Here is a 21,874-nt window from a genome sequence, read left to right as displayed (position 1 = left end):
CCATCTGTCAGAACACCAACACCAGTTTGTCTCGCTGCTCGCCAGTGATGGCGGATGTAGACGCGGCAGCCACACCTTGCTGCAGCAGCAGTCTGCGAGTGAGGATGCCGGAGAAACAAAGTCCAGGCTCAGGTCCACCCCAACCCCCAGCTTCAAGCTTGTACACGACCTTTGCACTGACTCGCTGTTTCTCGTGTCCTCACGCAGGTCCTTCGAGAAGCGAGATCGTCTGCGTATCCACGTGCTGCACGTGCACGAGAAGCATCGTCCTCACAAGTGTGCCGTGTGCAACAAGTCCTTCAGTCAGTCGTCCTCCCTCAACAAGCACATGCGGGTAGGTCCGCCACCCCTTCAGTACACTATCTACCTACAGAACTCCCAGCACTGTGTGCGTGTGTGCGTGTGTGTGCGTGCGTGTGTGTGTACGTGTGTGTGTGTACGTGTGTGTGTGTACGTGTGTGTGTGTGTGCATATACACAAAGGAAGCCCAATTATCTATAAAAGTTGTGTCGCATTGAGGTGTCAGTGAACCTCGCTTGTGCCACTGAAGTGTTGTAGCACAGTGCCAGTAGTGTCTCAATTCACTGACAGGTCATTGCCTGTCGTTAACAAAGAAAACAACGCAGATGAAGGAGCGATGGAGTGTGTACACGTTGCCCACTGTCATTGTGAAAAACTAATATTTTGGGGGGCACTTGGGGCTAATGTACTGATAAAGTAACCCGAAGTCGTATTTTGTTACTGATGACAATGATGCGAATAGTTTTTTTAAATTCAATCTACACGCGACTGTAGGTGTTTGCGCTTCTGTAAACAGTTGTTATTGACACTTCTGATAAAACTCAAATAACAACACATCTTGTATCAGAACTGCGTGAACTTTGATGGTGGAAGAGAACATACAAGTCTCCCTCGGTATACGAAACTATTCTGGGTTTTTTGTTTGTTTGTTTGTTTTTTGTTTGTTTGTTTTTTTTTTTTTTTTTGTTTTGTTTACCATTACTAAACTTCGGAAAGTGGAAAACATTTTCCATTTAAGTGCAAAAAAAAAAAATGATAATGAAATAATCTCACAATACTTCCTGCAAAATCTCCTAGGCTTCACAAAGTTTAATAAACTAAAAATAAATATTGTTGTGTCTACCATTTGGAGGCCTATTCCAATTCAGAAAACACTTAATAATAATAAATTCATAATAATCATCGTGAACTAATAGTATACATTGCTAGTATTTACTATTCACCAAGTGAAGAGGAGGCCACCCGCAGCTAGACACCCTCAGCACGGGGGACACCTGAGTTGACCGTTAGCCAGCAGCCAGTGGGTAGAGGGGGTCACTGTGTTGTGGTGTGTGGAGGGCGACGTGTCTGTGCCACTACAACCTCTACAACATGCAGTCGTGGTGTAGGCGCGTGCACGTCATGACGACAACACTGACTGGTGTTACGACAACACTGTGACTGGTGTCATCACTGTGACTGGTGTTACGACACTGTGACTGGTGTCATGACAACACTGTGACTGGCGTCATGACGACAACACTGACTGGTGTCATGACAACACTGTGACTGGCGTCACGACGACAACACTGACTGGTGTCATGACAACACTGTGACTGGTGTCACGACGACAACACTGACTGGTGTTACGACAACACTGTGACTGGTGTCATCACTGTGACTGGTGTTACGACACTGTGACTGGTGTCATGACAACACTGTGACTGGCGTCATGACGACAACACTGACTGGTGTCATGACAACACTGTGACTGGCGTCATGACGACAACACTGACTGGTGTTACGACAACACTGTGACTGGTGTCATCACTGTGACTGGTGTCATGACGACACTGTGACTAGTGTCATCACTGTGACTGGTGTCACGACGACACTGTGACTGGTGTCATGACGTCACTGTGACTGGTGTCATGACGACACTGTCAATGTTCAGGTGCACAGCGGGGAGCGGCCGTACAAGTGTGTCTACTGCAGCAAGTCCTTCACCGCATCCAGCATCCTGCGCACTCACATCCGCCAGCACTCCGGGGAGCGACCTTTCAAGGTAGCATGCACGTGCACGTACACATAAACATACACATACACGTGTACATACACACAGACACACACACGTGCACGTACACAGACACATACACGTGTGGCGTGTGGGGGAGTGTTTGTTGATGAGTAGCATTCACACTAGTCGCCGCGTGCTACACTATACTTGCAATGTTTGTTGTATCTCTGTCTGTTCATCTACCTGTCTGTCTTTCTGTCTGTCTGTCTGTCTGTCTGTCTGTTTTTCTAACTACTGCTGCAGTGCAAATTCTGCGGCAAGGCCTTCGCCTCCCACGCCGCGCACGACAGTCACGTGAGACGCACGCATGCGCGGGAGAAGCCGCTCACCTGTAAGCTGTGCTTGAAGGACTTTGCTCACCAGCTGGACATGAACGTCCACCTGAGGTCATCGCACACAGGTGAGAGGGCCTGCACTTTGCTGAGTTTAGTCACCCCCATGCTCTCCACAGTTCTCTTAAATAGAGGGCAACAACAATATTCATTTCTAGATGTTACATCGTGAAGTGTCATCAGCTATCATCTATCACCACCAGTGACCTCATCAGTTGCTTCATCACACTTGTTCCAATAATCGTCCTTCATGTTCTGTCAGAATCAGTTTCCCCCAGCAACACATCGTGGACCGAAGCAACACCCGAGTCTGCAGTTGGACCTTCAGTGAGATCGTCAACACACCAACAGTGACAGTCATCTCTCATCTCTCATCTCATCATCTACATCGCCAGGCCGGCGCTCAAATGATGACAGAGAGAGGAGGAGAGCGGGGGAGGGGCTGTGTGTGTGTGTGCGCATGCGCCACCGTATGTTGTATTGTCTGTAAATAAATACTCACTCCCTCCTTCGGTATGATGGGTCCTGTCTTGGGTGTCTGATTGTGTACAAAGCCGGCCATCCGTGTCCTCCATCATGGTTTCTGGTGTGTTCGTCGACATTGTAGTCACGTCTGTCATGTTTGTCAGGCCTTAGTTTACGTTTCTCACTAGTTTTTTCAGGTTTGCTATTTTTATGCTTTATAAATGTCTGTTATGTCTGTTTTATGGGTGCTTCATGTCCATCATGTCTGTTTTGTGGATGACTTAAATCATATTGTGCTCCTCAACGATGACGAGTTCTAATGTTTACCTGTGCATGTCGGCAGCCGTTACTGGGAGTCTGTCGGCAAACACCGGCCTCCTTCTGATGGTTGTTCACCCGTTGTTAAGCCAACGACTACTCAGTTCACTTGTTCACTCAGACGATGATGAGCTGTATTTTTGAGTCATTAAAGCAGTGTCGTGTGTGTGTGTCTTGTGTGTATGTGTATGAGATAGAGAGATTAATGGATTAGTGATTTTATTTGTCAACAACACTTTGACTGAGGGTCTACCAGTCATTTACTTGATGTAGCAATAACCTTATTGATGGGTCAACAACAATCTGACTGATGGATCGATAACCATTTGACTGAAAGGTCAATAACTATTTCATTGATTGATCAAAAGCAATTTGATTAATATGTATATATGTATCTCATTGATAGACTCGTCTCACCCAAAATAAAGCTGACAATAAACATAAGCGGGAAAAGAGTGGACCATTATATTAGGAAAAAGAAGAATGTTCTTCGTTTGTTGCCCAGCACCAGTAGATGTGTGTAGTATCCGGTAGATCATGTCCAGCTCATCACTGTAATAACTGTAATCACTGTAATAACTGTAATCACTGTAATCACTGTACATTGCTCTGCAATCAGTGAGGTGAGAAGTCGGTGGTGGATGAAGCAAGCAGCAGATCCCTAAGTGCGAAAATAAAACTTTTTTTTGGCAGTTCTGTTACTTCGGTGGAGTGGAAGAGATTTATCTTAATCAACCACTCGTCTCCCTTTTTCCTAAAATTGAATGAATCTATTCTTCATCGCAAGTGAAGTTGCCATACTTAAAACTGTTTGGTAACAGCAATGAACATTCCTCACACCAAGGTGTCTTCATCTCAACCGCCGGCAACTTGTCATCTGCTCCAACCTGTTCATTTCTCCACCTCGTGCAGGTAACTTCACGTGTATCATGCGGAACACCAAAATATTGCAATTTGCATACATCTTCCAGCCATCAACCTCCATCACATTCAGCAGAAAATCGTCTATCACCACATGGCCTGGCATCAACCTCCATCACCTTCAATAGAAGATGGTCTATACACCACAAGGCCTGAGTTACAAATGAACATCGTCCAACTTCGTCTCTTGAAATCAAAACAAGAAACAATTTTTGCTGTTTTCCATTTTTCGCTCATCACCAAATGTTATTTTATATTGGGACTTGTCACTTTCACTAAAAGTTCGAAATCAAGTTGTTTATTTTCACTTACAGCAGGGGTGGGCAATTAATTTTCCCAAGGGGCCGCATGAGAAATTGGGATGTTTTAGAGGGCCGGACTAATATAGTTAACTCAGTTTTACCCAATACTCTATATATAGTATATATACTGGCGGGCGGGCCAGCGGGCGGGCCGGTCAGAGAAAGGAGGTGGGCCGAATCCGGCCCGCGGGCCGGCCTTTGCCCAGGTCTGACTTACAAGGTCTAAAGTATGTTGATGGCGACAGACTGAGACAGGACGAACACAACAACACACAACACCTCCAATATACTTTACATGACCTGAGAGTGAAGACAGGACGAACACAACAACACACAACACCTCCAATCTTTGCTTCATGATCACAAAGGACATCAAACCCGCACACCACCCAAACCCGTTGGGAGGGAAGCAGGGGTCATATTCACGAAGCCTCTTTACCCATCTTTTGATAGAATTGGTCTGAAGCTTTGAACTGGACAAATGTTATTTGAGAACTGTCAGCGTGTATCGTTTGGTTTTTGTTGTTGCTGCCAGGGCCGCCAAGAGCCAGCCCGGGCCCCGGGACGACCTCTCCTGGCCCCTTGTACTTGTAATCGTAAATTATTTTCCCAGTATATAATGTATGTTTACAATTCGAATCTCAATATCTACACTCAAACTCAACTTCTGCATGTGTAATGCTTGGGTGTTCTGTCCTTAGACCTTTCTTTAAAAGAAAAAGAAAAGGAGAAGAAGAAAAAAAAATCCACTGACCAAAGCCGGGCCCCCTTGACAGCCGCGGCCCCGGGTACACCAGACCCCTGTCCCCCCCTCTCGTCAGGCCTGGTTGCTGCTGTTGTTTTTGTTGTTGACTTAAAAATCGGAACTCCATAAAAAATTGAGCATTCAGCTGACATAGTCTTCTTCGGGTTTTTTTCTTTCCGACATTGCATAAGTCTTCGGTATTTTCCGTGACTCGTGTTAAATACCAATCAATGATTGTGGTGTTAATATTTTTACAAGTAACATTTGTTGACAGTCAATATCATGGATTTTCCACAGTTTCCTGCTTGTATTTCGTTCTTTTTTTTTTTTTTTTTTTTTGTTTTGTTTTGTTTGAAGCTAAGCAGCACAGAGGCACTGCACTGAGAGAACTCCTGCCATGCCAGTCCCTTGGTTTACATTCGCAGAACTCGTATTCGCGGTGATCGCTGGCTACCCATTCAAAAGGTTGCCCTGACTGTTAGTTAATCATTAGGTGAAGTTCATCCAAACTATCCATACATTCATGAGCCACTGACAAGGTGGATGGCAGAGCGGAAGTTGCGGGAAAAGAGTGCGACTGCGCATGCGTCGTTCAGTGTTGATTGCAAGTTCACTTTGGTTTTTCTGGCATCAGCTACTCAGATTATAAATCCAGTGAAAACAATATTTAGCGAGCAGTTCTGCACTGTAACACCATTGTATCCGACAAGTTTGTTACTTCTACAACAATCCAGCGTCCGCTTGACTTGCATGCCTGACCCTAACCCAACCAACCATGTCTTTGAATGTATTGCCCCTGTCCTCCCGACTTTCACCCAGACGATCACAGTTTGACATCAGGCGCCTTCCCTTCCTCCTTCAAGGCTGCCATGGTTACACCCAGTATGATGGTCACCTAGATGCAAATGATTTGAAAATTCCGTTCTGTCTCAGTACCTATGACCTGGTGGTTTGAGTGTTACCTGTCAGGTAGGGTGGAGGCCGTGCTAGTCTGTGGACAGCTCTCACCAGCGTCTCTGACTACCCGATGTCCGCAGGTCGGGTGGGGTTCCTGGCTTCACGACCATCCGCATAAGTAACCCAGTAACATGTTCACATGTCACACCCACGGATGACAGTCAGTACCTGAGGCACAAGTAAGGACAAGCGTTTGTAACACCCTGAGCTTGATTTCTTATTTGAAAAATAACTACATTGTGTTACCTTTCACACTGTTACCTTTTCACACTACGTTATATTTTCACACTATGTTACCTTTTCACACTACGTTATATTTTCACACTATGTTACCTTTTCACACTACGTTATATTTTCACACTATGTTACCTTTTCACACTACGTTATATTTTCACACTATGTTACCTTTCACGCTGTTACACTTTCACACCATATCACCTTTGCCCATCACGCCTTCACTCCCTGTATATCTCGTGTTCACTGTCTTCATCAGCAAGTCTGTCGACCTGTTTGCCTGCCCTCGTCTTCCTCCCTCCTCTGATCGTCGTAGTCTAGGCACGCGCACGTGTACACACTGAAGGCGCTTGGAGAGGATGTTGGGGACCTGACCACGGCAAACTTTGGGCACAAAGGGAAATAACTCTGAAACTGGAGACTCTCCTGGCATTCCCATCAGCCTCTGCGTGTCGTGGCAAGATGGCCGCCGTGGCTAATAGGTTTCCGCCTGTGTGCATTCAGTGGCGCAAGCTCTTGCGCCTGTCCACCCCGGTGTGTCACAGGACACCGCCCGAGGCGCCCCCTCGTCCCTGAAGGGGAACTCACTCTCAGCTTCCTTAACTAACTGCCCAAGACGCTATCTCGCGCCTGGCGCAAGAATTACGAGCGAGGGCGATCCCTCAGGGACCGGTGCTTACCCTTTGCTGTCGTGATTCCTCATTTAGCCTTTGATTGAGCGAGAAGACAGGGACGACATGATGATTACTCCCCGCGAGACAAGCCTCGCCATAGATGTCCCGATCTTAACCTGCGCGCGCAGACCATTTCCTGCAGCTCGCATCCTCCTGCGCTCCGCGCGTCGTTTGGTCTCGTGTTTATCCCCTCGCTTCTTGATCGCCCATTCCTGGCACGTTCTGCAAAGGCGCGTGCAATGGGGATCCGGGAGTTAACAAGGGGACGGCAAGTCGGTAATGCGGAGTTACGGCCCCTAGAGGAACTCTCTTTCCAACGTCCTATTGCCGCCATTTTATGACGGGGGGGGGGGGGGCAGGGGCGCACCCTGGCGGTGAACGTTCACTGTCAAAACTATTAAGTTAAGGCCAGGCGCTTGATGAATGAAGCTGTTTTCTCGCCCTCGCCAGAAGCTGCGCCGTGCGAGCCTCATCAACATGATGTCCACGCAAACCCCAGATTACAAGAATTTCTCTGCTCCATCACTCTTGCTCAGTCGCATCCCAAATGTCGGCGGATTTCTGGGAATATTTCAAGTCGGATTCCATAGACTTCTTCCGTCCTGTAGAGCGATGGGGAACTCAGTGGGACTTGACCCCACTTGAGAAACCACTGGTCGAGCAACATCCGGACAGCGATGTCTGAATATGCACTCGTCAAGCTTGGCTCTCATGTCGGGGGGACTGTTGATCGGCTTTGTTGTGTTTACTCAGGTACACTGGTTCATTTATTGATTCATTCGTTTTCTAAAATTCATATTCAAACACAGGGCTGCTTAGAACCTGCACGAGCCCCGGGGCAGACCATCTCTCCGGCCGCTGATTTCATGTTGGCAAAGGTCGCAGTGAAGGGAGAAACTTCGGAGCCTTAGGGAAGCGTGACGTCAGCGAGCTGGAGGACCGCGCTCAGAGAAACCCTCCGCTTCCCTCTCTGCCAGCTATGAAACTTGTTGTGGGGCTAATTCTACAACTTGTAAACACTGGGAAGGGCGGCATACAGTTAATTGCGACAATAAATAGCTCAAGGCCTACAACTGATGACAGGTCATTGAGGTCAAGGTAAAATAAACGAGGGCCCAACACAACACAGACAATGGTAAACTACAAGTAGGTTGTATATCTGTAACTCCCCCCGCACACACTCATCTCTGCTAGATATATAGCTAACCCTACATATACATGTAACCTCCCTTACACACCTACTCACATCTCCACATATATATTTATCTAACACCCCCTGACACGAACAGCTACTCACTCATATGTGCATTTATATATAATTATATATCTAATTCCCCTACACACAGTCTCATGTATATATACATGTAAACCCCCCACATACACATACTCATCTGCCGATATATATATAATCCCCCCTTCCCCACACAAACTTTCGTGCCATGCAACAGTTGACACAAACATTAGTGAACAGCACGACAGCTCGCACTAACACTGTGCCATCAGTACCAGCTGTCCGTGGCTGTGTTTCTCCCAGTCCCTATGTCTGTCCTTAGTTGGAGGAGAAGACATTCGTCAGCTCACATTCGCTTGTAGAGGGCAGAGAACATTTGTTATAAAGCAGAGCGGCATGACCAGTATATCCTGCAGGCCATCGTCTCACGTACGTTGATGATAGACAGATAATAGTTGCCTCTTTAAAAGAATAATCCACCCCACACCTCTAAGACCGCTGTGTATATAGTAGTGGGTCTTCATGAAATGGTTGACATAGAATTGTTCATATTAGGGAAAGAATAAACAAAAAACAAAACAAAAAACAAAATACAAAAAAAAAAAAAAATTAGCTCCACCTACATGTTAACACAGTCGATCGTGTGAAACAAATGGTGCTTGATTATATCATATGGTTTCTCTCGGCAATCACTAGGTTTTCGTGAAAGGCTTGCCAGAAAATTGATCATACTACAGAACGAAAACCTCCTCAAGCGGTACCCGTACCCGAGTCATGTACATCTGTGTTGTGTCGTTGGCGGCCCAGTGTCGCAACGGTTAGCGCCGGTCACCAACACAGTGAGGACTGGCTGTCCTGGGTTCAGATCTCGTCTCTGGCACCTGTTCTTTCTCTGCACGTGGCATCTGTTTACAGTGCTGGCCCCGGTGCCGTGGTATCGCCTCAGTTGCTGGCTCGGCGTACAATATCTATCCCCCTTCTCTCCTCCTGCTCTTGGCCTTCGTTCCACAAGCATTAGTTTTAGTCACTGCTGGTAAGGTCTTGCAGTTCGCTGTTGGTACCTGCCATCATATGCTGTCGTCTGGACATGGCGGTGTGACGGTCATGCACGGTATCTCGCGAGATGATGTACTTCTGCTAGCAGTTCGTCAGCCGTGGTGTCCATGTGATGGTGCAGTTCTTTGAGCTTGGCTTTGCTTGTGTTTGTAGCTCTGTAGTTTTGGCCATGTTTACTTTCTACTTTGGAAGGGGTATGACTGGTCATTGCATCCATTCTTTGGCACAGAGTGGTAAGAGTTGTTGTTGTTGTTGTTGTTGTTGTTGTTGTTGTTGTTGTTGTTGTTGTTGTTGTTTTCCACATTGCTTGAGAAGTTCAGTGGGGACGTTGTTAATGCAGATAACTTCCCTTTCTTCAGACGACGTAACCTCTCTCGACCTCTCCCCCCAGGACCGGTGGGTCTGGAGAATCGCTGGTTTGTAGTCTAGTTGTTCTGGAGAAAGTTAGCGCCTCTTTTCATCTAGAGGTATACAGGCCGTTACAGCGGTTAGTCCATCGGTTTAATGTTCAATGTTTTGGGTGAGAAAGTGGCTACTGCTGGCTTCGATGACCGATGTCCGTGTTTTCCTATCTTGGTGAGGCTGTTCGCTCAATGTGAGGTGGAGAGCACTGGCTAAAATGTCAGTGGCTTTGTGCAAACCCTAGGAATCTTATTCTTCACCCCCAGTGGAGCATAGATAGGGCCGCAAGTTGCGGTTTCTGTAGCAGGGGATGTTTTACAGGGTGGGGTTGCTAGCCCCACACCCAACCCTTCTCCTTCATCCGGGTTTGGGACCGGCAGGTTACCCAGGGGATTTCCATGCTGAATTTCTGAGAATGTAAGGCCCCTGTCATTGGTTTCACCTGGGCTAAATCTGTCTACACTCTGCTGGTCGCATATTGCGAGGCCTGGATGAGACGAGAAGAGAGGTCTATGTAATATGCAGACGTTCCAATGGATGTTAGTTTTCTCAGCTGTTATATGTATTCAATCTGGTTGACTCCAGCAGCACACTTTACGCTGTCCCCTCCCAGAATCTGACGAGAGCCCGGTCGTTGTTAAAATGGACCTCGACCGATGCGGCAATAATTAAAAGTTTCGTCTGCGTCGATTATCAACAGATTTGTCAGATACGCCGAGCCAGCAACTAAGTCTATGTCGCAGCAAATCAGCCAGCCCTGTAAAAAAAAAACCAGAAAGAACAGCGCGCCCGAGACGAGAGCTGAACCCAGGGCAGCCAACACTCAGAAGGTACAGTAGGGGAAGAGTAGTGTTCACCTTTCTCCCTCTGCCTCTCGGGAAAGTCCATGCCGTTGCGCGTTACACTATGAGGAACGGCTGCCACTCTGACGACGACGACGACGACAACAACAGAGAAAACAGTGTGTCTTTGTGCACGGTGATGTCACCGGCATGTTACCAAGACTGATTTTAGTTGTGGTGATCATAACGCCATCGTCGCCATGTCCCGCTGGTTCGGTCGTCCGTTTCCCTCAAATGTTTGGTGGATAGCCTCGTGCTTTACAGAACTGCTGGGGCACACCTGCAGTCTATTGGGGCACACCTGCAGTCTATGTCCTTTTCCACCGCTTGTTGTTTCCTGGGGATTGCCTGGCACTTGGCACGTTCAGGTAACCTATGACTCCCCGCTGGACTCGCAGGTGAGAGACGGAGCGTCCTCATATGGAATCAAATCCCTATTTAGCTTGATCTGCAAAATGCTTGTTTCTTTCCGGTGACGACTTATAAATGGTACTAAACAAATAAAGTGGCGATTCGCTCTTTCTGTTCGAACAATCACCTCTACGATACGAGACGAGAAGTTATTGCACAAAATAAACAAGACTCAAATTTGTCATTGAGAGAACTTGACATGATCTGTTTACTGTTTACCCTCCCAAAATAAATTCTCCACTTGCTTTCAATGGGGATGAGAGAAAAGCGTGACACCGGCCCGATGCCAAAGCGTGCAGCAGGAAGATACAGGTTTCCTCAAGGCCAAAACTTTTCCTCATACTTTAATGGTAGTAGTGTCTTTATCATCACAGTGTAACTGGCTAAGTTTACTTAACTAGATGAGTTACAGAATATGGTTTTAAAACCCGCTTTACTGTACTTTAACGTCACAACATAAAAGCTTGGTGGAGTTGGTGAGGCCGTGGCTTGCTCGCTTTGTTTTGGTCTTTTTTTTTCATTTCTGCACAGCGTTGCAGTTTTTCTGAGTCGCTGTCATCGTAGTTATCGTTTAATAGAGCGTTGTATGAATCAAAGCAATAATCAGAGTATGTATCGCACAACAGTAAGGTGTTAAAAGTTTGCTTTTCTGCATCTTAGGGACTAGTTGTAACTAAGAAAGCTGACCGTGCAGCCTTGTGTCACATTTGACTGACCAGCATAGAAAGCTGACCGTGCAGCCTTGTGTCACATTTGACTGACTAGTATAGAAAGCTGACCGTGCAGCCTTGTGTCACATTTGACTGACTAGTATAGAAAGCTGACCATGCAGCCTTGTGTCACATTTGACTGACTAGTATAGAAAGCTGACCGTGCAGCCTTGTGTCACATTTGACTGACCAGCATAGAAAGCTGACCATGCAGCCTTGTGTCACATTTGACTGACCAGCATAGAAAGCTGACCGTGCAGCCTTGTGTCACATTTGACTGACCAGCATAGAAAGCTGACCGTGTAGCCTTGTGTCACATTTGACTGACCAGCATAGAAAGCTGACCGTGTAGCCTTGTGTCACATTTGACTGACCAGCATAGAAAGCTGACCGTGTAGCCTTGTGTCACATTTGACTGACTAGTATAGAAAGCTGACCATGTAGCCTTGTGTCACATTTGACTGACTAGTATAGAAAGCTGACCGTGGAGCCTTGTGTCACATTTGACTGATCAGTATAGAAAGCTGACTGTGTAGCCTTGTGTCACATTATAGGGACTAGTATAGAAAGCTGACCATATAGCCTTGAGTCACATTTGACTGACTAGTATAGAAAGCTGACCATATAGCCTTGAGTCACATTTGACTGACTAGTATAGAAAGCTGACCATGCAGCCTTGTGTCACATTTGACTGACTAGTATAGAAAGCTGACCATGCAGCCTTGTGTCACATTTGACTGACTAGTATAGAAAGCTGACCATGTAGCCTTGTGTCACATTTGACTGACCAGCATAGAAAGCTGACCATGCAGCCTTGTGTCACATTTATTCTCCAGTTCTTAAACCTTTCTAATCTATTTCTGTAGATTTCTTTTGACTGGTCATGATCATATTTATCGTTAAAAGGCTCATGATTTCAGTTCCATTAAAGATTTTGAAGTTGAATGAGTTCTACTTTGATGCAAGGCAATGTGACAGAAAACAGCGTTAAGACCTAAAGCCCATTAAATCGTCTTTGTAGATTTCACCTCAGATAAATTGTAGTGTCATTTTATTCATAATTGGTTGATAGGTATTTGGAGGAGCCTGTTTTTTTTATTTAGTTAGGAAACAAAATGATGGAGTACAAGAAACAGGCACCTAATCAGAATTTGTGAAGTGCATGAGTAGATTCAGCAAAATAAATAAACTTTAAACTTAACAGGTTCTAGGAATTTGTTCTGTGATAAACATTTTTATTTTTGTTGTTCACAGAATTGGAGTTAGAGAAAGTTTCAACAGATCGGAGGCTGGAAGATGGGCCGTACAAAGTCTGGGAAGAATGATACTGGACTAGGAGGTGCTGGAAGCAGCAGTTTAAGTCCTTCCACCAATGACAACAGCAATGGTGCTCCAAGTACAGCCCAGCCAGAAACACGTATCAGAGAATTGCTTAAGGAACTTTTTGGTTTGGTCAGAGATGTTCAGGTATGTGCAACATTAGAGACTAGATTGATTTTCTGTTTGATTGGTCAATTTTCATTTTCATACGGCATCCATATTCATTAAAACCCAAAAAATCTTTTTTGAAGTAGATGAGTTCAGGCATTCTTTACAAAAATGTGTATAGAATTAACGATCAAGTTGGTTTGGCAGTTTTAGCTACAATTAAACCAAGACAATCTTCTGGGTTTTCTTCACACTGCATATTTAATGTAGCCTTTCTAAAAGTTGGAGATGGTTTATCTGATACTCGCACAGTGTTTTTGCTACTGAGGCACTCCGCATCCTTTCATTGTTGATAACAGAAATATGTATAATGTAAAGAGCTGGAATCTTGCAGCAGAATGACTGCTTGAAATACTTTGACAATCTCCTTTTTCCACTATGCTAAGCTTAAAGGTCTAGTAGGGTGCAGATTTATTTTCTAGTGATTAGTTAAAGCTCAATGCAAGATACTGTTTCTCAAAATGTGGATGAAAAGAGTAACATGATGTTTTTACTACTATTCTTCAATCATGTGGTCCCTGCTCTGCCATTGCCAGTGACCTTTCGATGTAGATGTAGCTATGTACAACCCTGAGTTGCTGTGCATGGTAATGTTTGTGGCAGTCTTTCGAGAATGGATAGGAGATATTTATCCATATTTAATGAAATAGCATTTTGCACTGAGCTTTACCCAATCATTCGAAAAAAAAAAAATAGCATCCCATTAGATCTTTAAGACAATTTGTAAAGTTCCAGCATCATAAAATTTGAACACATGCTTTCCTTTGGGCAGGAGGAAAGGTCAAGGGGAGAGCATAACTTGATCAATATTTCCAAAACACATGAAAGAATGCAACAAGAGTCAAGAAGTAAGTTTATCATGTTTGAAGCATACAATTCAATTACATTTAAATCATTAGAACCATGAACTCTTCCTATACTGTATGCACCCACAGATATGAGCATCTTCATAGCTACAGCTCAGTTGCATGGATTCATCTTTATTGATTGAGTTAAACCTTGACAAGGAGAAGTGGCTGGCACGCCTTTGTTAAACAGTAAATATAAAAACGATATTCATGCACACAAGTAATTTTCAGCATTCCAAACTGATTTGTTTAAATATTTTTTATGTAGTTTGCATAGATGTTATACTAATGTATAGCATATGTGTTGAACATTGATCTGTACCTATGACGTTTATATTGCATCATTGCAGTCACTCCTTATTACAAAAACAAGCTTCGAGGACTATACCATACAGCAATGCAAGATGCAGAGACAGAGGCTGAGTAAGTCTTTATGCCATAGACCTGTATGCTTTATCTTATCTCTTTTATACTTCTGTTCATTTCAAGTATGCTGTATATTGTAAACTGAATGATGTTTCATTGTTTGCATGTGTTATATTGCTGTTGTGTTTTTTGTTTGCTGTAGATGAATATTGATGATAACAGAGGAGGGCTTGCTTTTCTAGAATTTGCATTTGCTTGCTCTACTTTCAGACTTCTCCGAAAAGCATTAGATAAGATCACAGAGATCAAGTCCATCCGAGAAAATAGACGACATGGTAATTAGCATTTCCCATTATTGAACCTTAAATATAGAGCTAAAAACAAAAGATTAATCAAAACTGGTGTCATCACATTAGCTATAAACTTGCATAACTAAATTGCAATAGTATAACGAAAATTCTTTGTTCAAGAGATGGATACATGCTGAAAAATTTTAGCTCATTATTTTTTCCAAACACAGCAGCATACATGATTCTTGATCTTAAATTTTTTTTGTTGAGGTCACATGGCTGTTATAAAATGCAGTACAAACCTTTCATTTAGCAAATTTCTGTGTGCTTGCTTTGTGAACAAAATGACCACTTAGTTGTCACAAAGTTTCTAGGAAGAGGAGTTCAGATTTCAATGATGGGCCAAGTAATTGTCACAAGCTTGATTAGACAAGGGTTATTATGTGGCTTTTCAAGTCTTAATGTTTTTAGAGTTTAGCAGTAAGAATTAATTGTATTCTTGGCTACACAATTTCTTCCTTTGTCCAGAGTCAGACAGACCAAAGCAGATCATGCGAAGGGGTGTTCTAATGACAATGTTGCAGCAAAATGCTGTGACACTTCCTCTCTGGGTCAGCAAGCCAGGGGAAAAGTAAGTGTCAGCAATTGAATCTTTCCAGCATCACATACGCAGATGATGAATCTCTGTCTTATGTTGGCAAAAGCAGACAAAATCAAAACAGTTCTGACAAACTTTACTTTTTGAGACAGTGGCAGATCTTAGCCTTTGTTGGAACATTACTGTAACAATTAATGACAAAAATCTTGTAATATACAGGGGTGGGAAATGGTGAAATTACCCTAATCCCCTCTAAAGATTATCTGACAATCTTACTGGAAACTTTTACTTGTGTTGTAGACAGCATTCAAATACAAGTGTAAATATTATATCATCAAAAGGATTCAGTATTGGCACTGTGACAGACTGATGCTATCTTTGTCATTGAAAATGGGCTAACAAAAGTATAAAAAATATTTGTTTTAAATTTTTTTGACACTTTACTACACCGATACCAAAAGAAAATTAGAAAAATATTGTTTTAAAAATGCAAACATCAATAATGTGAGTCTAACTTGCTTACAGACCACCACCTCTGTGTGGTGCCGTTCCTGCAGACAGCAACTACATTTGCAGAACAGGTGACAAGGTGGCAGCTCGAGTACGGAGCCAAGATGGAGAGGAGAACTGGATTCTGGCAGAGGTGGTCTCATTCAGTCCCCAGACAAACAAGTATGATGTGGATGACATTGATGCTGAAGAGGGCAAAGAGTAAGATTTTTTTTCGTCTTCAATCTATATCAAATCACGGTATGATGCTTGGGGCTTCCTAATAAGAGAGATGATTAATTTCAACTTGTATGAGCAGTGCAGTTTCTTGTGTTGCCTGTGCTCTTCAGCCATTCCAGTAGACAGCCTTGTTTGTCTAATTGTGTACATCATGAACAAGCACAGACAGGAACTGTAGAGGCAGTGACAATAGGACAAAGGCCTTTTGTACATTTTGAGAAAAACTAGACAAAAAGAAAGGATAAGATTGAACACTTGAATGTACTTTATTCATGATCTTATCCTTCCCGTACTGTTTGTTTATGTCATACTGCTCACTTTACCACACACTGGGATGTACTGGTGCATTTACGAATGTGTGTGTATATATATAGTTGTACATGCAGGCACACACTCACACACGTACTGCAGGTGCAATGCTTATGCAATCTTTGGTAATAAATGCAGCTTTGGATGTGTTTAACTTGAGTTTTTTGTCATAGACGTCATTCTATCAGCCGGAGACGAGTAGTTCCACTTCCTATCTGGAAGGCAAACCCAGAGACAGACCCTGAGGCTCTCTTTGCAAAGGGCACGGTAAGGGACATTGTGACTTTCTTGTTGCTGGCGGAAGAACAACACCTTCATATTCTACACCTCAATCTTCCACTACACACAGCTTCAACTCTTTTTTCCCTCACAGTACATTTTTCAGTAGCTCAGCCATTACTAGCATCCTCTTCTGTAGAACCTCTTCCTCATCCTGTGGCTTATTTAATACTGATTGTTTTTGTTTTCTTTTTGTATGTTTTCAGTTAGTGTTGGCACTTTACCCTCAGACAACCTGTTTTTACCGGGCACTTATTGATAGCCCACCAGCAGGGGTGAGTTCATAATAGTTAAAATAGTTGAATAACCACAAAGCGTGAGCAGTGTCAGGCCTGTAGAGGAATATTTTCCATCGGATGAGCCAGATAATACTACAGTTTTTTGAAGCTGACTGTTCCTGTTTATGGTTTATGTCATAATTTGTATCAGCTAATGAACAGTCATGTTAATAAAGTACCGTTGTCAGCGATGTGATGTACGTCATAGTATATGCTGAGTTTGTGATAAGTGTCTTAGTTGACTGGTAGATCTGTTGTAGTATACGTTGAACATATTTTTTAACAAGTGACTAGTGTTAAAAGATTTCTTTTCTCAAGTATACTGCAATGATATTTCCAGTTTTCTTTATTATTATTATTGTTCAGGCATTTTCTAATGGTTATGAAATGAGCAAAGAAATTTTACGTTTTAACACTTTTTCTTCAGTGTTCTTCTTCCTTCGGTATGTAACCTCTCAACTGTCTTTTTTTTCATCACTGTTATTGTTAAGTGTGTTGTCCACATGACTATGAGAAAAATTTCAGAAAAATGCACTTTAGGTCTTAGAATCCAAATTAAATCTTGAATGAAGCAAAAGTCGTTATACCATTTCTTTTGTGTCTTGCAGCCACAGGATGACTACTCTGTATTATTTGAAGACACATCATATTTAGAAGGGTACTCTCCGCCTCTCAGCGTTGCACAACGATATTTGATTGCCTGCAAGGATGATAAGAAAAAGTGAGGCAGGTTTTGCTGGACATGAACACAAAGCTCATTCATGAGAAACTCTTGGCACTGATTCAGCAAGAAATCAGAGAAGTGTGCTTTTCAGCTTTGAGCCTCACTGTTACATGCTGCAGAGAAGGCTTGAGAATGATGCAGAGAAAATCTTGAAGGCATTTGTTTACTTTTTGGCATAGATTTCCTGGATGCTATTATCACTTAAATTAATTCCTTTCTCATGAACAGATACCAATTTTCTGTACTGTTGAAGGAGAGGAAGGTTGTCTGAGTCTCCCATTTCATGCAGCATTGTATTTGACTGGTTAGCTTCCAAAAGACCATTGCAAAGACATTGGTGAAATTTTATCAATAAAAGCCATAATAAGATCTTTTTCTCCTCTTTCCATCCCTTCTTATAGATATCCTACCACCTATCTCCTCTAACTTTTTTTTTGTACTGGCTCCTTACCTGTCAACATCCCCACCAAGCACACATACACTGTCCCTTTCCTTATTACCTATTGCTCAATTGTCGCTATCCATCTCTTTTGCGTTGCTAGATCACCTGACTGGCATATTGCCATCTTTGAAGTAGAGTGTGGTCATGAAGTTCTGTCTCTATAGAGGTAATCACTGTTATAAAAAAACTGTTACAATAACCAGTTGTGTATATTAGATCAAGCCATTTCTACCAACACAGTCAAGACAAGCCAGTCAGCTAGGTGTCTTTATCTACGTTTATCAATTTGCATATGCAACACAGAATGCATAGTATTTCCAAGAGGCAGCACTACTGGTGTTTATCTCTTCCCTTACTTTTTGTGCCCACAAAAGCAAACACCTTCATAGCTATAGCTGAATTACTTCGATGCACTAGTCTTAAATGAGTTGATAGCATCTTTATTGAGTTCAGAAATGAGGTTCTTCCAGCTTGCCTCAATTTTTGATTTGGTGGGTCATTTGAGGCAACCCATTTCTGTCACTACAAAGTAGTTGTGATTTGTAAATGAAGAGTGAGCGGAATAATGCCTTTTTTGGTCAAAAGATTGGTACTTTGGCCACCTGCTTAAGTACCTTTCACAAAACAATTTAGAGGTAAGTAAGGTAGTTTGATTTGTGGGTTTTTCCCTGTCCTGTCAATCTTGGGATTTTTTTTTTTTTTTCATTTTGCCATGCCTAACCCAGAGATAACTGTGTGCACGTACTGAAATGCACAGAATAAGACTTTGTCCTTGAGATGGTTCCTGTGTAGTTTATCTGTGATGAAAAAGAAAAAAAAAGTTGGATAGCCGTTGTGGCCTCCCCTTTCCACCTTGGTAGTGCAACACCAACAGCTCAGTCTGTACATGCAGGCTTACTCTTCATTTGAGAATATTGGATGATGTTGTGACACTTAAGATATATCTGGGGCCATAAGCCATACTTTACCTGTCATTTCATTCTTATTATTTAATAAAGTACATTGGTTGTCTACATTCATCTATGTCGCACAGTGCAGTTACTGTCATCTGTAAAACTGTTGTCAAGTGCACTTTGGCAGAGATGTAACACCTTTGCTGAACTTCATAGGAGGTGCAGCTTTGAATAATAGTCATTAAATATTTGACTTCAAAAATCCTGTGCTAGGAATTATTTGCTGAGGCAAAATGATGTATATGAATACTAAAGGCTACATGGGTTATACCGTAATGAATGCTTGTTAATGAATTTACTGAGTACATTCAAGTAAAGCAGTGGGATTACTACCTGCTACTGATGATGGGGGATGTGTGAGCTATACCAGCAGCTGCATTTATGATCTGTGAGAGTGTGACAGGTCTGTCATCTGCGGGACAAAGAATCGCACTCTACAGAACACTGAATTGGTGCTGACTGTGCAACCATATGTATGCAGTGATAAAAGTATATGTACATGGTAACAATATTTCATGCCTACACAAATCGTGTGGTTTTGTGTATACTTTTTTGGAGGATGGAAAGTGTACTTGTATGTTAGTCTGTAAATATTAATAAAACCAGTTTTTTTCATTGATTAAAGTGTGCTCAGTGAGGGTTCTGGTCTTTTTGCTATTCCATCTTCAAACTCCTTTCAGTTCTCGTTACCCGATTCCTTTGTGTTTTGTATATTTTTCTTGTATTAGTCATCAGTACTGTTTATCTTTCCGTCATTCTCCATGTCTCATTCTTGTCTCAAGTGCTAAGAGAATGCTCCTTATGAGTATATGCTATATTAATCGCACATTATGTTTTTGTGGTCTCTCGAGTGTAGAGCTTACAGTACTTTTTTTTAAACATTTCTATTCTTATCTCTACATCCATCTGTCTTTCTCTCAACGCATTTGTGTTCTTTTCTCTACATCTCTTTCAGCACAAAGTTATGCACACATTTTATCTTACTATTTGCATTTTTGTTTTCACATTTTACATCCAAGTTATATGTACATGTTATATATATATTACTATTTATGTATGTACCTGGATTACAATTACTAATAACAGATGACCAGCACTATCAGCGATCTACGTTGTTTTAGCTTCTGTATGTTGTGGTGTCTGTCTCGATCACACAGCCTTGTTTCCTACCGCCCTTGGTGTAACACACCTCTATGTGGGGACATGCCCTGTGCAAATCCTATTGTTACACACTTTTATTTAACTCATTACCCTTCTCCAGGCAAAAGCGATTTTCACATTGCCCCAGAAGTCTGAAATTTTCGGTCACAATGCAGAAATAAATGATTTCCAGCAATCAACTAGTTAAATAATTTATTTTGGGGGTAACTCCTCCAGGACAAGTAAGCTGCCGGTTATCTCCCCTAGCTCGACCGGCATGTCACAACAAAGTGAGGGACCCCAGTGCTCCAAGAGTGCCCCTCACACTTTTGTATTTTCATTTATAGATATTAAAGAAAATTCTTAGACCAATGGAACAAAATTATTTTACTCTTTTGTGTGCATTTCAAATAAAAGTGTTATTTTAATCGTTTACTAAATATACTAACCAAGGCATAGCTATTCTATCAGTATCGAAGGAATTATATATATATATAGCTATAGCATGCATTCTGTACTTATTGAATTGTATAAATATAGAATCCATTGTATAGCTATAGCATGAATTCTGTAAGAATAAAATGCATTTTATGGCTATAGAGAGAAAATTCGTCTCTTGGCGCCCCAAAGATATGTCGCTCTCTATAACTGTCGGTTTGTCTGTTGCAGTGAGTCAAACCGGGCAACGTATTAGCATTTCTGGACTAATTACTAATTTGATCTTAAAAACCTGATAATTTTTGGCTGCGGCAGGCAGCAGCAGCATCCTAGCTTTAGAAACGTTTGAGTTTTGTGTCGATGTCCATGACACAGCAGAAAGGTGGCGTCGTGCACTCACCCCCCCCCCTCACACACACACGGACCAGTGTGTGCACCACCCACTGTACACAGACACAACTCGCACACACACGCACACACATTTGTATTGGAGAGCCTGAAATTATTTGACTACCTTCAGTTTGCCGGAACTTGACTGAATCCATTATTCATGATGGCATCGATGCTGAGTTTGTGTGATAGCTTTGAAAATACCTGGCGGGGCCTGCAAACACGTGTACCCACTCCCACTGACACGCATCGCTTCCCACGGGTATCCACATGCTGCACACCAGAAATACTTCATTTCAACTGATCTGTCTGTACTAATTACTGGACAGTAATTAATAACCGTCGGCTCAGCTCTCAACTGCATTAGTCCCTATACAAGCTCGATCATTCACATCTTCTTTCTACTATTTACACACAATTGTGAAATTAATCTTTAGCCACCTCGCCTTACTGCGAGATCTTGTCTATATGCTTTGTTGCTATGTTTTGTGTCAATGTGTGGTTGTTTATTGACGTGTTTTGGTCTACGTGTATATTTGATATTCCTTCTGAGCCTTTTACTTAATTTGTTTTATGTTTGTAAAGAGGGTAGTGACTATACTTTTAAGTGGGTAATGAGCTTTAAAAACGTACCTGATGATGATGATTGATGATGATTGATGATGATGATGATGATGATGATGACGACGACGACGATGATGATGATGACGACGACGATGATGACGACGACGATGACGACGACGACGATTATCATTAAGCAGATGGGAACAAGATTTTCCTGTTTTAGTTTTGTAAAGAAATAATTACATGACTATAAGTACAATTACCTATCTATCACCAAACAAGCATGCTGAGACCCTCATTCAAGCTGTACATATTCATATCTGACGCATACAAAGTACTTATAGAGAGCAGCAATGCTTTT

At 42.6% G+C, this 21,874-nt stretch overlaps 2 protein-coding genes across 2 annotated transcripts in view; both read left to right on the top strand.

The window, feature by feature from the left end:
- LOC112562519 (PR domain zinc finger protein 14-like) overlaps positions 1 to 4,264 on the top strand; it is a 12,258-nt gene extending 7,994 nt beyond the window's left edge. The window contains 4 exon segments of the mRNA XM_025235800.1: positions 208 to 334; positions 1,955 to 2,065; positions 2,321 to 2,477; positions 2,672 to 4,264. Of these exon segments, the coding sequence (XP_025091585.1) occupies positions 208 to 334; positions 1,955 to 2,065; positions 2,321 to 2,477; positions 2,672 to 2,763 (487 nt within the window). The 3' untranslated portion in view covers positions 2,764 to 4,264.
- Positions 4,265 to 11,183: 6,919 nt separating this feature from the next.
- Positions 11,184 to 19,619, top strand: LOC112562860 (SAGA-associated factor 29-like). Its single transcript, XM_025236430.1, has 10 exons — positions 11,184 to 11,317; positions 12,932 to 13,144; positions 13,938 to 14,013; positions 14,364 to 14,436; positions 14,650 to 14,714; positions 15,198 to 15,300; positions 15,793 to 15,978; positions 16,479 to 16,572; positions 16,791 to 16,859; positions 17,471 to 19,619. Exons 2-10 carry the CDS (start codon positions 12,974 to 12,976, stop codon positions 17,585 to 17,587), a joined length of 954 nt encoding a protein of 317 aa, XP_025092215.1. The 5' UTR covers positions 11,184 to 11,317; positions 12,932 to 12,973; the 3' UTR covers positions 17,588 to 19,619.
- Positions 19,620 to 21,874: the final 2,255 nt, after the last annotated feature.

Source organism: Pomacea canaliculata, linkage group LG4, assembly GCF_003073045.1.
Source record: "Pomacea canaliculata isolate SZHN2017 linkage group LG4, ASM307304v1, whole genome shotgun sequence".
NCBI lineage: Eukaryota > Metazoa > Mollusca > Gastropoda > Architaenioglossa > Ampullariidae > Pomacea > Pomacea canaliculata.
The sequence above is the reverse complement of the archived record's forward strand: the minus strand, read 5'-3'. Positions and strand labels throughout refer to the sequence as shown.